The sequence below is a fragment of the Nymphaea colorata genome, chromosome 9 (genome assembly GCF_008831285.2).
Source record: "Nymphaea colorata isolate Beijing-Zhang1983 chromosome 9, ASM883128v2, whole genome shotgun sequence".
NCBI lineage: Eukaryota > Viridiplantae > Streptophyta > Magnoliopsida > Nymphaeales > Nymphaeaceae > Nymphaea > Nymphaea colorata.
Genome location: NC_045146.1, coordinates 13,318,140 through 13,333,348, shown reverse-complemented (window position 1 = coordinate 13,333,348; position 15,209 = coordinate 13,318,140). Strand labels below are relative to the sequence as shown.

The window sequence follows — 15,209 nt, the reverse complement described above, 5'->3', positions numbered from 1 at the left end:
GAAATAAGTTTAAGAGAGAGGTCGGAGATGTTGAAGCCCTCGGCACTACAAAGGGTTCCAGAGAAGTCTGAAATCAGATTTCAAATTTTCTCTGAAACCCTTGGCCCGACACAGGGTTTCAGATTTTTTGAAACTCTCGGCACTACACAGGGTTTCACAAAAGATGAATCATGGTTTCATCAAATTAGATGCCGAGGGTTTCATGGCCCTTTGGAAACCATCGGCCACAGTGCTGATTTCAAAAAGGGAAACCGAGAGAGGGAAGCGGGGAGGGAGAGGGAGAGAGAGAAAGGGAGGGAGGGAGGGAGGGAGGGGGAACGGGAGAAAGAGACCCACCTCCGACGGCCAATCCAGACACCAGCCGACCAATCTCCGTGGCCAGTCAATTTCTATCGTCGCCAATCGATCTCTATCACTTGGATAAGGGTGAAGATGAGAGAAATTGAGCGAGAGGCGACAAGAGAAATCCCTTTTTTCTAAAAAGCTTATCAAACGGGTCTGTTTTCAAAACCTCAAATATGCCCAACGTCAAAAATCAACCCCTAATCTAAGATCTGGAGCCATCAAACGCAACCTTAGGATATGAAGCCTGATTTTGCTGCCTCGAAATACCATCTTAGGATATAAACCTGATTTCAGTGCCTCGAAATGCCACCCCCCACTGCGCTTCACAAACAGGAGTAACAGGTGTAAAACCATAGGTTAGGAGATACACCTTAACGAGCTTTACTGCAAAAGACAACCAGCCAGTAGAGCCACATGTTCCAACTAATGACAATGAAAAACAACCGTCTGCATGTTCCAACTAATGACAATGAAAAACAACCGTCTGCGACCTTCAGAATTCAGGCTTCACCACATCTGCGTACCAAGTTGCAAGATGCCGGAAGACTGGAACCGAAGACATCAACCTCAAAAGAGCAGGTACATGCTTGGTGTTGTCATTCACTTGGTGACTATACAAAAGCTAGTCGTGAGAAGAGAATAAGAAAAAGCTGGAGAAAATATTTGCACCTTTGGTGCACAAGCGCCTGGTTTATGCTGGTTCAAACACCTGCAACAATTGCTAATGCATCAACCTCCATGCTTAGTGAATAACCCAAGAACAAGGACAGCAACATGAAAAATCTAGTCGCTGAAGCTCCATAAAAGTGCAGTCTGGAACTTCATTTGCCATGTGATGAATCTCCCTTGGTGCCTATACCGGTTGCAGTATATACAGGAAATTCTGGCTCTGGAATGTATGGCCAAAGAAAGCCATGCATCAGAGGTTTCTTCGACTCAGCTGCCAAACAAATTGATCAACAGCTGCCATTGCCTGAGAAGCTGCACTGATGGAACCATCATACCTAGAAGTGGTTTTGAAATATGCAAAAACACAGACATCACATATCATATAAATACTAGACATCAAAAACAAGATCCTAAATAATGTTGGACAATAGTATAGAGAGAGAGAAAGAGTCTTACATTGCAATCAAAATGAATGAAGCAGTCTTCATAACAATAGCCCCTTCGCCAGTAGGCTTAGATGTATTTATGCACCTCATGCAGAACCAATTCTCATGCATTGATGTGACCAAGTCTGTACATCATCCACAGCCGTCAACAACTCACAGTAGCAATTCTTTAAACAACGAGAGAACAAATTAAAACGAGAACAGCTGAACGAGCTGTAACAGATATTTTAGCTATATTGTATTCACCCAAAAGGTACTCATTGCTTTGTCCAAGAATAGCTGATGCAAGGCCTCTCAGACATCTACAATTTAAGTCACTCCACATGCCATAATTTTCTTCTCCCCTAACATGAAAGGGGAATCACTGTCACCAAGCCTTCAGATTATAAACTTTATCTGACCCACATCTATCACAGGTTTTTCTCAGGAGCATCCCACACGTGATGTCCAGTGAATTTGGAACCTCAAAGGTTCACATACGAAATGGGCAAATTCATATGACAACTTCATCATGAAAAGCTAGAAGAAATGACGATAAAAAACGAATGGGAAAGCAAGCAGAGTAGTAGCATTTGATGGAGCCTACGTAGGAGCCAGCCTAGTTTCTGTTGGAAGCAATTCTACCAAAGTCAGATTTAACTGCACCACCTTTGTTGAGTCAGGCACACTGGGATAGTGTGCTTTCAAATGGTTAAGACAATTGAGCAAATTAACAAGGAATTCTGCAGGGCTACCATTATAAATATGCCCATACGATAAAATCAGGACAAGCATCCAGAAGAAAGCTGCTGTGTTTCACATAACCGAACTGGGCTTCTGCCAATTGTTATGTACAGTCACATGCCATGTGGAATACCTGAATGTGACCATACATTCTTAGCCATTATAGGTATAAATTATCAAAAGCTTTTGGGCTCACACTCATTTGCTCCTATGAAAAAGCACTCCATCTGAAGGTTGTCCCGTTTGACAAAGTCAAGGAAAGGGCGCATCTCATCTGGTCTCATTTTCATTCCATATTGCTCTGCTCTGTCAGAATAAGTCAACACATTAAAACAACTTTTAAGCATTGAATCCAAATAATGCAATCAACTTCATAGTCAAGGAACGTTATCAAATAGCCAAGGGATGTGATCAAAAGGAAAAGGAAAACATACACACACTAACAACAAATTTTCTGGATAGAAGTCACTAACAATTCACTGCATTTCTTTTCCATGAAACTAGGCTCGCAAATAATGATAAATATGATAAGTGAATCCATAAGAAACCAAGGGAATCCAAATCACAAAACATAAGCATGTTTGAAATACCAATGAGTCAGGAGCAAGAGGCACATGGAGGTAATTCTATTTTCGAAGAATATGAGACCTAAAATTCTAAACTTTGTCATAGATAAAAAAAAATGAAGAAAATATATGAAAAAGTGAAAGCATCCAGAGAAGGAAAAAGAACAGAATCCCCTGAGAGAAAAGACTAAGGATTGAGAAACTACAGGCATTTTACTAACAGCAATGTGCCTTAATGTACCATATACCATGCCCTGAACCAAGTGATGGCAGACGAATTTCCTTTCATTGCTTATAATATATGTCTAGGTAAAAGGAAAGGTCAACATCCCCTAGAGGAGGCTATGTCATCATAAGTGCCAACGTCATTCATTCATAGGTACAAATGTCAGATAGCACCTATTTTCACTTGTAATGCCTTAGTGATCCACTTGTACATTTTTCAGACGCAATCATTAGGCATCAATCCCCATAACTCATTGAAAGCTTCGCTTATCTGAACCTCACTTTGGAAAGGTCATTAGAAGAAACAGACTGGCTTTAAGGAAATTTTTCGACCTTGCGACAGCTCTACCACCATTACATTTGCTAGAATTCCAATGCAAGACAAACATAAATTTTGAGATAGTTCAGGGCCAACATGACAGAATAAGGCAGAGTATTACAACTTGCTTGATTCAAGCAGCACTGAAAGTGTCAACAAGTTATGCTATGTCTGAGGCTTCAGTACTTATGGAGGAGGGAGAAGTATCGCATCATTGGTCAGCACAAGTCATGGTGCCATTCAATTTGCCTCTTCGTGATGTATTCTGGGCTCTGAATTACCCCAGAATGTGTGATCAGAAGTTTTAAAATAGAGAAACATGGTCTACACAGCAGCAAAAACACATGGTTAACAAATAATATAAATATTAGGATTCCAACATCCCCTATGAGTAGTGGTACTTAGAAAGATAGGCTTTACATGCTTAGGGTGCAATATTGGCAGCTCAACCCAGCCATAAGGGTTTCATATGTCAACCAAAACGAACAGGCGTGAATCTATGTAAGAGTTTCACATCATTCTAGCAAATTTTAAGCTATAACTTAATTATCAGCAAGCTTAAGCCATGATTCTTTATCATTCAAAGAGAACAATTATAAAGCAACTTGTCCTACAAGTGCAATGCCACAGTGAATTTAAAGAGTCTTCGAAGAATGCAAGCCCTACCATCACATCAGTTACCAGATAATGGACTTGTGGCTTTTTGTCAAAGTACAATAATTATAGAAAAACCGATATGCTCTTGTGTCTATCTTTTTCTTGACGATATCTAACTAAAAAATAAATAATTTTTTTTAAAAGGTGGGTGACAGAAAGCTACCGCAAGAATTCTATTGGTGTGCATATGTGGTGTACTGTGTTCACCTTAAGCACAATAGCATCAGAGAGATTGCCTTCATTTAAAATATTTTCCACCACCTATCTACATAGTTATTGATTTCAGTAATTCTGTCCCCCTTGGTTTTTCCATGCTCATGGAAATAAAAAGCTAATCTTCAGAGTGTAAAGAGATCGCTTCCCTCAACGCCATACAAAGGATGACGCCCTGAAAGGCTCGTGGCTCCCCAATGTTAACCGCCATTCTTTTATCAACTATGCATCTCATTAATGATTTTGCAGAGTCAACGAGATGCTGGGACAATATGTGTCCGCTACCCTTTCTGGATACACGCCAAAATGATTCTTAGGCTTTTATCTGTTCAAGCGCAAGGCAGAAAAGGAATACAGGACAAACTCATTCTTGCTAATCACACATAGATCATGCACACCATATTTGGGAAATGTAGGTTCGCAATATTTGGGAACGTAAACGACTTGCATTGTCGCTCTTAAGACCAAATATCCTTTCATACGGGTAAAGCTCTATCACATGTTCAACATTCGTTCCCTAGCATTAGAAAAACGCCAAACGTCGAACTGTATTGAACCAAACAACCAAATTCCTAGTTGTCCAAGAAACAGAAAATAAACTTGAAGCTAAACGAGGTCTTCATTAAGAAAAAAATAACAAGCGGTTGTCACAGTAAGAATTTAAAATTGATTGGAAATGGAAGGCCAGTGAGACACTAAACATCAATTAGAGACAGAAAGAAACCAAAGAAAGCAGGAATAAGATTCTTACATAACGGGTAAATAACGGGATGGCAACTTTTGATCATGGTTGAGAAGCAAAGCTGCTTTCAATGGCTTGCCTAAAGCATGAGAGAGTCGACAAAGGCAGAAGTTGAAAAGTTAATCAAATCGGAGGGCAGAGAAATCAAAGGAAAAGAGAATAACTATACCAGAAGAGCCAATTGTATTGGAAGCCCATTTCTCCCAGAGACGGTGCAGATGCACCCAGTCCACCATTTCACCTCACCCAAAGAAAATCGCCAACAGAATAAACACCACAGAACACTCGCCCCGCCCTAGGACACCATCACATCGCACTTGCATCAACCGAGTGAGACAACCAAATGTTACTTAAAACCAACATTTCCACAATCTCCAACGCCTCCTTGCTTGCTTGCTTTCTTTCTTATACTTGATACCCCACTGTTAAGTAAATGCAAGCTTATTACCGTGGGGAGAGAGACACAACACGAGTCCCGGTAACGTCCGCCTTCGCGCTTGAGCCAAAGGAGGTACGATTCAAGAGAGAGAGAGAGAGCAGAGCAGAGCAGAGATGGGTCTTGCAAAAGAGGATGGGAAACCAAAGAAGGAAGAAAAAAAAACGAAGGCGACGCAAGTCGAGGCGGCAGATTGTGGCCGGTCAGTGGGGGAAGAAGCACGGCGGGGGGAGAGAGAGGAAGGAAGAATCCTATTTCGCACGAAGATCTCAGCCAAACCAGACTGCTGAAATAAATTAGCCGAACTTTCGCGTAAAAGCTCGCGCCAAATGACGTACCCCAAGTCATGCATCCCGCTCATTATGAGTTGGTCTTGAGACCTTTTTTGGTCTTTAATATCTTTACTAGAAACTCATGTTTGTTTACTCGAATCCCATATTGCAGGTCCCTGCTGAGGATCCAAAGTCCGAACATAGCTATTTACTGTTTGCGTATACAATGAATGGGTCTCACAAAATGCAGACTTCAGATCAGCTTCGGATCTAACTTCGTGAATTCTATAGCTGTGTTGTGCCTCTAATCACTTGCTTCTATCCCTTTATGTTCCATGCTCAGATTAGGGTCCACGGGAAAATGTGAACTCAAATTAACTCAATCAAGGCTTTACAAATGTACCAGTTTTTGTCCTTGCTCCGAGAGATTCTACATGGCCCATGTGAATGGATTCATCTCAATTTTGCTTTCAGATGTGGCATGACAAGAAAGCTTTGAATGCCATCCATTCGGGATTGATGCTTTTGGTATATAGTAAGTTATTATACATCATATAGTCGAAATTCATACAAGTCTTTTTTTCTTTCTTGTGGAACTCATCTGCGAGTCTGCGACAGGATAGTAGTGAACTCCTGAACTATTCTATGTGGGAACAAGATTTCATAACTTTTTACCATATGAACTTTTATGCCTTACAATGAAAAATCAAAATGGCTGATCCTTAAACTATGCATGCCGAGTTCATCTCGGCAAAAGAATACGATATAAAACTCAGTACAACTTCCTGTTCTCCACTTTGTTCGTAAGCATGTAGTGCTTCAATTGTGAGCTCGTTTCTTGAGGAAAGGCAACATTTCAATTGGCCTCCACCAAAAAAATCCATGAACGGATCATGCTCCACTGAAACTTTAAACCAATTTAAATTCAATCTGCGATTTATCTCTTTTTCACTGGCGAACTATGACTCATGGTAAGGGCTGCCGACCTGATCAATTCACAAACGACCAAGGACCAAAATCATATGAACTGCAACAACCGATGAAAGCAGATATTGCCCAAGCCCAAAATATTGTCGAAACCGGATAGACAAAAAATTAACACACACAACCACCAGGAAAATTTAAACACGAAAGGGGGGTCGGGTCATCACATAGACACCGAATATTTGAAGTCAAAAGCTGGATTTAATGGTCTCAGACACAAAATTGGGAAAAAATATCACCTCAATATCATCATATTGCAAAGAGTTTAATCTCTAAATAACAAAACCTAAACCAAACAAAATCCTCTGGAAAAAGATGCAGCTTAAGCAGCAACTGAAGGCTTGGAAGCCGCAGAAAGCCTGGACCTCTTCTTTGCCAAGCTCTCACTTCTGCGTTCACGCTGCTCCTTCAGCCTCGACGCCAGCAGTTTCTGATACTCAGCAGCCTCAGCCTTAGCCTTCACAATCCTCCTCTTCTTTTCCGCAATCCTTGCACGCTTCCTCTGGAGAGTCAGAGGCGTCACCAGCCTTTGTATCTTTGGAGCCTTGCTGCATTTCTTGCCTGCAAAGTAACCATAAAACTCCAATCAGATAGCCGTCTTATCATATCCATGCATGAGAAACTCAGGGATCTGTTGGACGGTTGATGTAAGGCAGGAGAGGATCAAGGTTGAGTCTCAACACAAGCAATCGCAACATAAATCAGCAGGCATAGGGGATGTACCTGTTTTTGATGTAAATGTTCTTCTGTATGTGTTGACATATTTACGCACATCATCTTCCTTGGACAGATTGAAGAGCTTCCTGATCTTTGATGCCCTCTTTGGACCCCTCATTCTAGGCTTCTCCGTGTCAGTCAAACCAGGAAGGTCATTTTCACCTTTTTTCACAATGACCAAGTTCAGAACAGACAGGTCAGGGCTGACAATGCAGCCACGCACAGATTTCCTCCTGCGCTCACCATCACGTCTGCCATATCCACGGAAGCAAGGTGTTCCTTTGAATGGACAAGCCTCAGTCAGCATTTGCACACAACGAAGAATAATAATAATGCATAAACACAAAATCATTAATCACGACCCCCTACCCCTGTGCAGCAACAAGCGGACACGCCCAGGAGTCAACACTCCCTGCTTCATGGGGAAACCCTGCTTGTCACATCCACCTGTGATCTTGAACACGTAACCCTTGAACTCCTGCAGATACAACAATTTTGAGCTTAATGCTTTTCATTTAACACAGAAAAAGAAAGAAAAAAAGCTGGGCATGATGATTGGCGTAAATCATACCTCACCCAAAGCATCTCCACTAACTTCTTGGGAGATCCTCTTGTCAAAGAATGCCCGACTGAATGTTGATAAATTTCATATAAAAAAATTAGAACATGCAGAAAGAAATTAAAACAAGGTAACACCTGCATCAAATAAAGAGTTCTAAGAACAAGTGCCCGAAGCATGTGCACTATGAAACGTAAGCATCATCCAACACATGAATGCCTGTCATCCAACACATGAATGCCTGGCTGCAGATTTATACAACAAATCAAGCACTTGCAGATGTATATTACTATTTATAATATGAAAAAAGGGATTTAAGGACGACTCCCATGTGCCATCAGAAACAGAGGATGCCAACCGACATAGACAGTTCCATTCAAGTATCTTCCCCTACAGGCTTTCAATCAAATCCTCCCACAAGCTGCACTCAATTCACCACCTGAGCAATAGCAAGGGAAGGACAAGAGACCTTCATTTCATGAGAGAGGATGTTGGGTGGTGGTAAGAAGGTATACCCCACGCCTTCTTTAAAAGTTGGGTTTGGTCAGATTCACAAGATACATTTCCTCTACACTCAAAGAAGCTTCTTGTCATTTGAGAATGGCTAAACAAAACGGCTCACCCTACAGTTCAAGGGAGAGCCAAATATTTCAAGCCCCTCCCAAACTCACAGTTTAGTGTTATGAAAAAGGTGGGAGTACCAGCTTTTCCAAAACCAGGCTCATGGCTATGTCATGCCAAACTTGGCTTTACTTAACCACCAGTCTGCAATAAAATCCAACCAAGTGTAGAAACATGAGTTTTGTCAATGGAAAAATGTTACTATTACTAACTGGGTTTCAGGGTCATCCAAATGATGCTGCCAGAAAAGCATGTCAAGTGCACGTCTGTCTGGATAAGTACATGACCTATTTATACAGAACCAATATATATGCTCCAAACTAGTAATCTCATTAAAAATATCTGACAATGAACAATTTATATTGCAAAGCAGCTATAAAGTTCCTCAATTCATGTGCTGAGAAACTGCTGTTTAAGGGTTTGCTAGCTTCAACATCTGTAAACAACTTCTGCATCAACAAAACCTAGGGAACCAAGTGAGACAAAGGTAAATTACAGGACTCAGCAAAATATTAGTCCTATAGATCCCGATAGAATACTTCCATCGCACTTTCTTGACAAGGAGAACCACTAGACAATTACAGAACAAATACAAAGCTACCAAACATTCTGATTATTAAAACTTTCAGAACTATGAAGAATCTTGGGGAAGATGCTACATAAATGGCTTCTCCAAATCCAAATGCCAAAAAGAAAAAGCATACTTTTAAGGATTTCCAAATAAAAGTAGAAAACCCTAAACCATGTCAAACAGGTGCGAGGTGAGAGGACAGCATTTTTCAGAAAAGCATATGTGCAAAGCACAGCATTCAGAAAATCATGGGTGCAAATGTCGTGAGGATATAACATTGTCCACAAAAAATAAATTAATAAAATTATCCAAAACAACAAAATTAACAAGCTATGGTTCTATCAATAATTCAATGGAAAAGGAAAGCAAATGGTGTCAGACCCACACCCAAGTCTTGCTACTTGAACCTACTCCAATCTCACAAGGACAAACAGAAAAAATAAATTTGAAATAAAATCAGAAGGGTCCCATGATTTGACCTTCAATAGCTTTGAGAAAAAAATCCAGGCAAAAGGTTTCACCAGTCTCACTGCATGAAGATAGGAAGATGATAGCTTATATGCAACCTCTCCCATAACCATACTCAAGTCCAGCATGTATCCTAAGTTCCTGACATGTATGATAGTACTTTATGGGCATCATTGCTGATTACATACCCACCTAAAGACCACCATAACCCCAAAAAATGGAGTTTCACTTTCAGTCCATATTTACAGCAAGCACACATCTAAAGCAGCCTGCCAAGAATTAGGACATTTTCATTGATGAAGACCAATATCCTTAGGAAGAATTCCATAACACTTTGCACCTAAAGTTTGTCGAACTATCAAATTCGGACACAGCTAGGTCAGGGTATAACTCTACAAAGTACAGACTGAAAATAATGAAAATACAACCTTTACTCAAAAAAACTAACTGCCTGAAAAAGCTTTTCGTGCAATTTCAACCACCATTAGAATTCCCTCAGCAATGAGGGATATCACTATCCTTAATAAAAATTATATTTTGAGGAAAAGGTTATCACGTCCAAATATTTAAAAAAGAAAACATGGTTATTGTGGATATAACGATGTTAATATGAAGTCATTGAATTGATAATATTACAACAAAAATGAAAGATGACCTGAATAATCAGTTGATTAATTATCACCATAAATGACCATGTTTAGAGAATCATCGCATTGTTATCATATTTCAATATTTAACCTGACTAATCAATTAAGAAAGTGGCAATGGCAGAGACAAAAAAGCTTAGCATTATTGTCCACAACTACAACCCTGATAAAAGGTGATAAGGAAGGGAAGAACATGGATGCAGGTTTAGGGAACTCTGGGGTAGTGGTGGTACCGAAAAGTATAGGAGCATAGAAGCACTTAATCTGTCATCTAGCTCAAGCCCTTTTCTCGATCCTCTATACTATAAACTTCAAAATACTCCTTCAGATTCATTACACATATGATGGTTCTTACAATGGGAATATGTACAAGATTTCATTTATGAATGTGCGAATACAGACCTAGACAAGTGAATGCCACTGCACGTGGTTAACTGTGCGTGAGTCCGGCGGGGAGGGTGAGAGAGAGAGAGAGAGAGAAAGAAAGGCAAAAGCAATGTTTCATAAAAATATCAATAATAAACACGATAAACACAGCATGCGAAGTAAAGAATAGGGCCTTCACTCAAGCTCATCAGCCAGAGACACGTCCAGATCAGGCTACGAGTTCTCAACCACGATAGCCCTCATATAGATCGAGAAAGAGAGCGAAGAGGCCAAGACAGAAAAGGCAAAAGGACTCACAGCTTCTGGTCGTCATCGATTTCCAGCTTCTTCTGGCAACCGGTAGTAGGGTTAGCGATGTTGAACTGCGAACAAGACAGCACCAGATCAGAAACCCGAACTCCTGCAAGAAGATACGGCAAGAGTGGACGGCGTACCGCCCTCGATCATAGGGGAAAGGAGTAGAAAATACCTTCATCTTCGGGCGACTTCTCCACCGAGCACAATGGCGGGAAGTGTCACGCCGTCGCCTCCCAGATAGAGCAGCGCGAGCAGTGCGATGGCGAAAGTGGGGCGAAGAGATTCTAGGGTTTTGGCTTTTATAGTTCGAGCGACGAGCAAACCACGGATATCTTTCCATTCACCCCTGGGTATACAGCTAATGACAAAAATGTCCCCCACTATTTAGTGGATCGGGTCCGCTCCCATGTAGGTTCCATCAAGGATCTGATAGTAATTGGACCTACTTTTGCAAATGCAGTTCCGTGACTGAATCCGAATTTCATTCCAATATTCGATCAGGACCCGATCCAACTACATGTAAATGTGCGACCCGTTGGATCCGGATTAAGTTTCACAAAGTCAAGTGAACTTGAGTCCAAATCTCGTATGGGGAGAATTGATATTAAAGACAAGTTAACGATGGATCAAAACCGAAATTCGAAACCTTTTACATCTGTGATTCGTTTTCTTTTCGGTGTCTCTGCGAACACCGGAAAACTTGGGTTAGCAAAACTTTTGATCGCCGGAAAACTTGTATCAGTCATCTCGTCACATCGCTCATCGCTCCTTTAAGGATGTCAATGGTTAGGAAATCAATAATTACTTGCCTTGAACCCGGGTTCAAATAGTTGAATTGGAAGAAATATATATATATATTATTATTATTATGCTTAGTAATCAAATGTTGATATAGTAAATGTTTTTTCATGTGGTGAATCCCATGGATGCCATTAATCAAATAATTATTGTCAGATATAAATTCAAAGTATGTATAATAAATAAATGTTGTATCATTTAAAACTATTGTATGACACCAACACCAATATTCACAACAATATGACACCAACACAAATATTCACAACAATATGTCCAACCAATATATGTGTGCATGCACAAGCAATTTGCAGTTTATTCTGGTTGATAGGCTATCCTATGCTATCATTTTAAACAAGTGACAGGCGGCACACATGGACCTATGGGTTCCAAGTGAAACGTGAACTTGAGTCCTAGGTCCAACCATATGAATTGCTCCATCTTGCCCAATGTATGTTTTAGTAGTCGTTTGGTAACAGTAGCAGTACTAGATTGTTACTGTTTCATAATTCTATTCCAATATTTTGTGTAAATTTATGAAATCATAACAAACTATTTCAATTGTCAAACAGCTCCTTAGAGATCGTTTGGTAGTAGAAACACTTTGTAAGTCTTTAATGAATTTGTCTTCAAAATTTAGGTATATTCATAGAATACTATAACTAATGTTCCATGAATATAGCCTAATTCTTGGAATGATTTATGAGTCGCCCACGAAGTATTCATGCTTAGCCATAAATTTATGCCTACTTCAGTGTTTCTAATCCCAATTAGCATGGGACAAGTTATTTAAAATGACTCATATAAGACTGCCTTTTACCATATGAATTGTCTAATAGTTCAAATACCACCTTAGTGCATTAATTGTTCAACCTCATGTTTTGGTAAAAAAGCCATGATCTGATTTATCATAAATGACAGTTACCCGTATGATTCAGCTTAGTTGATACGAGCTGGAAGATATGAATTCACAACTGTGCATGCCGTGTGCAAGTAGGTGCAACCAATTTTTCTCTATATAAAGATATGTATTATTTATTTTTTCAAGGGAGATAATTTTTCTAACTTCAACTTTTGAAGCACCCATAAATACTATAACATGTTACCATGCATAATGCAAACTTTATCCCCTAGTACATAAATCATGTAAATCACATTTATGCGTTTAATCTACAACAAATTGGGAAAATATAAGAAGATCTCACAACTTTTCTATACCTTCAGCAAACACATGCATGTATATGCCTTTGACATCGTCGATCAGGTGTAAAAGGTTGTACGTAACGGAAGCATAATGTTGAAAAAAGTGATACATCATATTGTAGAGGGAAATAAATTAGAAGCATTGTATTGTTAGATCAAAATAATAATATCATGTATATAAAATATGTGTTAGTATATATGAGTGCGAGCTTCTGTTTTTCCCAGTGTTTGGTTTCATCCCGAGAGGTAGTGGTGTGCGTGAGCTCACTATTGTCGCACACTCCTCTATCTACACTGAAGGACCCACAAGGTATTGGGTGGTACAAGGGCCCAGGATTTTGTTTTGTTTTTGTTGGAGAGCAAGGTGTCTCCTCGTCCCTTACCCTAGGTGCTTAGAGGGGCCATGTTGCTGCAGTGGCGATCTGAATATCTCAGTAGGCTTCAATGCAGGTTACCCTCGATCTGATGGATCGCCTAGTGAAGATATGTTCTGTTTTGCCCGTAAGTGCCCACGAGGATTTATGTTGTTGCTCGGCACCATGTCCATACTCATTGTAATGATAGGCCATGGTCGAAAGTCTACGAAATTTTAGAGGTTGTGCACACCTCGTTTTTTATAATGTGACGTAACTCTAATATGTATTAAGATTTGGAGTCTTATGGTTGTGGTTCATAAGACCCTTATATGAATTTGTTTTACAAAATCAAATATTATTTTTGTTGGGTCATGTTTCATTCATAGTTGGATTTTTTCATACTCAGATGAATTCCGACTCCTTTCTATTTCTACAGGTAGTTTTTGATAGATTATGGCTCATGGAACGACGATCTCAGTCTTGTGATGGACGGGCATTGGCATTTTGGACACTGAATCGGTTTTAAGCATTGTGTTTATTTTAGTTGTTTGGGTCCAAGTGTTTTTATTGTTGAAATCAATAAATGTTTTATTTGATTTGGTTTTGGTATGATTCAATGTTACTTCCGCTATTATTTTTAAAAAAAATTGCTGTAAAAAATTGGGTCGTGACAGTGTTAGTCCATTCAAAAGCAACAAATGGCTTGTAATCTTTGTTTATGATATGAGATTTTCTCAATACTTTCAAATCACCTTGAATCTTAAATAACCCGAGGCTATTGAATGCCCCCTAAGATTATCAGTATGGGTTTTGAGTGACATTAAACAAGAACGAGGAAGCTATTTCTAACTATGATGAGATCAATACGCAAGCAAACAATTAACACACACACACAACATTCGCACACAACATTCATGTGTTAAACTTAAGTCTGGGCATCGGCCGGGCTGCCGTTGGGTACTCGGTACCCGGCCGACTCGGGCCTGGGTCTGGAAAAAAGAGTACCGGGTTGGGCCGATAAAATTTTTAATATTTATTTATTAATGTATATTTATATAATATTTTATTATAATTAATTATTTATATATATTATTTTATATTTATATATATATTTTTTTAAATTTAATTGAGTCAGGCCTGTTTCGGGTTGGCCCGAGCCGGACATGCCCAAACTAAGTTAAACTTGATTGGTTGTGAGATGGATCGTGAACCCAATAAAGAGAGTGATCAACAACGATGCACATGAGAGTAACTTACTTTGTTGATGCATTATATTTGTGTATATATTTTGAGCCAGTAGCTCAACTTGTGTTGGTAATAAGAAAGCTAAATTAATGAGCATACGGTGATTTTGTACTAACGTTTTATAAACGATAAACAGCTCTTCTAAAAATATGAAAAACTTTGTGTTCTTTTTAGATCAAGCGACCTCGATCGAGAATCGACGGCAAAGGTTTGTCCGGCGGAGAAACCCTTGCCGGCGGAAAAACTTGCACGTGACAAGCACCAAGCGAAATCAACCGATTTCGTGCTTGATGTCACGTGCGTGGCCCATAGAAGAAGAAAGAAAATGCTATGCACTTCGACCTTGAGATTTCAATTTTCAGGCAGACCAAACTTGCTTGGCGAGCAATCAAACGATATTCAAATTTAATCGTCGCAAGAAACGAACATTTTTATAATATATCATTTGGGTTGGAGTTTTTGACTGCTTACTCCTCCTTGCTCATAAATATTTGACTTGTCATTTACAAACTGTCATTTTCAGGCATTTAAATTGAAAGCGGTCAAAATTTAGATTACACACTTCCACTTGCTTCCTAATTAAGCCTATAAGGCGGGGTTTGAATCTTCGGTAGAATGTGTCTAAGACAACGCATCTCAAACACGCTGTCACGAGAGCGGCTGTCTCGGGCATTCTCTCTTCAGTTTGATCAATTGGGGCAATTGATTGTAATATTATTCTGAAAACAAAATGGGAAAACAAAAAA

The 15,209-nt window shown here is 39.6% G+C and overlaps 2 protein-coding genes across 2 annotated transcripts; both read right to left on the bottom strand.

The window, feature by feature from the left end:
- Positions 1–772: 772 nt before the first annotated feature.
- Positions 773–5,690, bottom strand: LOC116261490 (uncharacterized). Its single transcript, XM_031640272.2, has 5 exons — positions 5,075–5,690; positions 4,915–4,984; positions 2,380–2,489; positions 1,471–1,585; positions 773–1,349 (listed from the first exon to the last, which is right to left on the bottom strand). Exons 1-5 carry the CDS (start codon positions 5,139–5,141, stop codon positions 1,265–1,267), a joined length of 447 nt encoding a protein of 148 aa, XP_031496132.1. The 5' UTR covers positions 5,142–5,690; the 3' UTR covers positions 773–1,264.
- Positions 5,691–6,733: 1,043 nt separating this feature from the next.
- Positions 6,734–11,159, bottom strand: LOC116261246 (40S ribosomal protein S6-like). The gene is made up of 6 exons (XM_031639920.1): positions 11,037–11,159; positions 10,865–10,929; positions 7,886–7,943; positions 7,684–7,792; positions 7,321–7,593; positions 6,734–7,158 (listed from the first exon to the last, which is right to left on the bottom strand). The coding sequence occupies exons 1-6, from the start codon at positions 11,040–11,042 to the stop codon at positions 6,920–6,922; spliced, it is 750 nt and encodes a 249-aa protein (XP_031495780.1). The 5' UTR covers positions 11,043–11,159; the 3' UTR covers positions 6,734–6,919.
- Between the last annotated feature and the right edge of the window lie 4,050 nt (positions 11,160–15,209).

Excerpts from the sequence above, each read along its gene's own strand:
- LOC116261246 (XM_031639920.1), bottom strand. Across the intron at positions 7,793-7,885 it reads GTGGAGATGCTTTGGGTGAG|GAGTTCAAGGGTTACGTGTT; the intron begins GTATGATTTACG and ends TTGTATCTGCAG. Across the intron at positions 7,594-7,683 it reads CCGCTTGTTGCTGCACAGGG|GAACACCTTGCTTCCGTGGA; the intron begins GTAGGGGGTCGT and ends GTCCATTCAAAG.
- LOC116261490 (XM_031640272.2), bottom strand. The coding sequence starts at position 5,141 with ATGGTGGACTGGGTGCATCTGCACCGTCTCTGGGAGAAATGGGCTTCC. Across the intron at positions 1,586-2,379 it reads TTTCATAGGAGCAAATGAGT|ACTTGGTCACATCAATGCAT; the intron begins GTGAGCCCAAAA and ends GATGATGTACAG. Across the intron at positions 1,350-1,470 it reads TCATTCATTTTGATTGCAAT|GTATGATGGTTCCATCAGTG; the intron begins GTAAGACTCTTT and ends AACCACTTCTAG.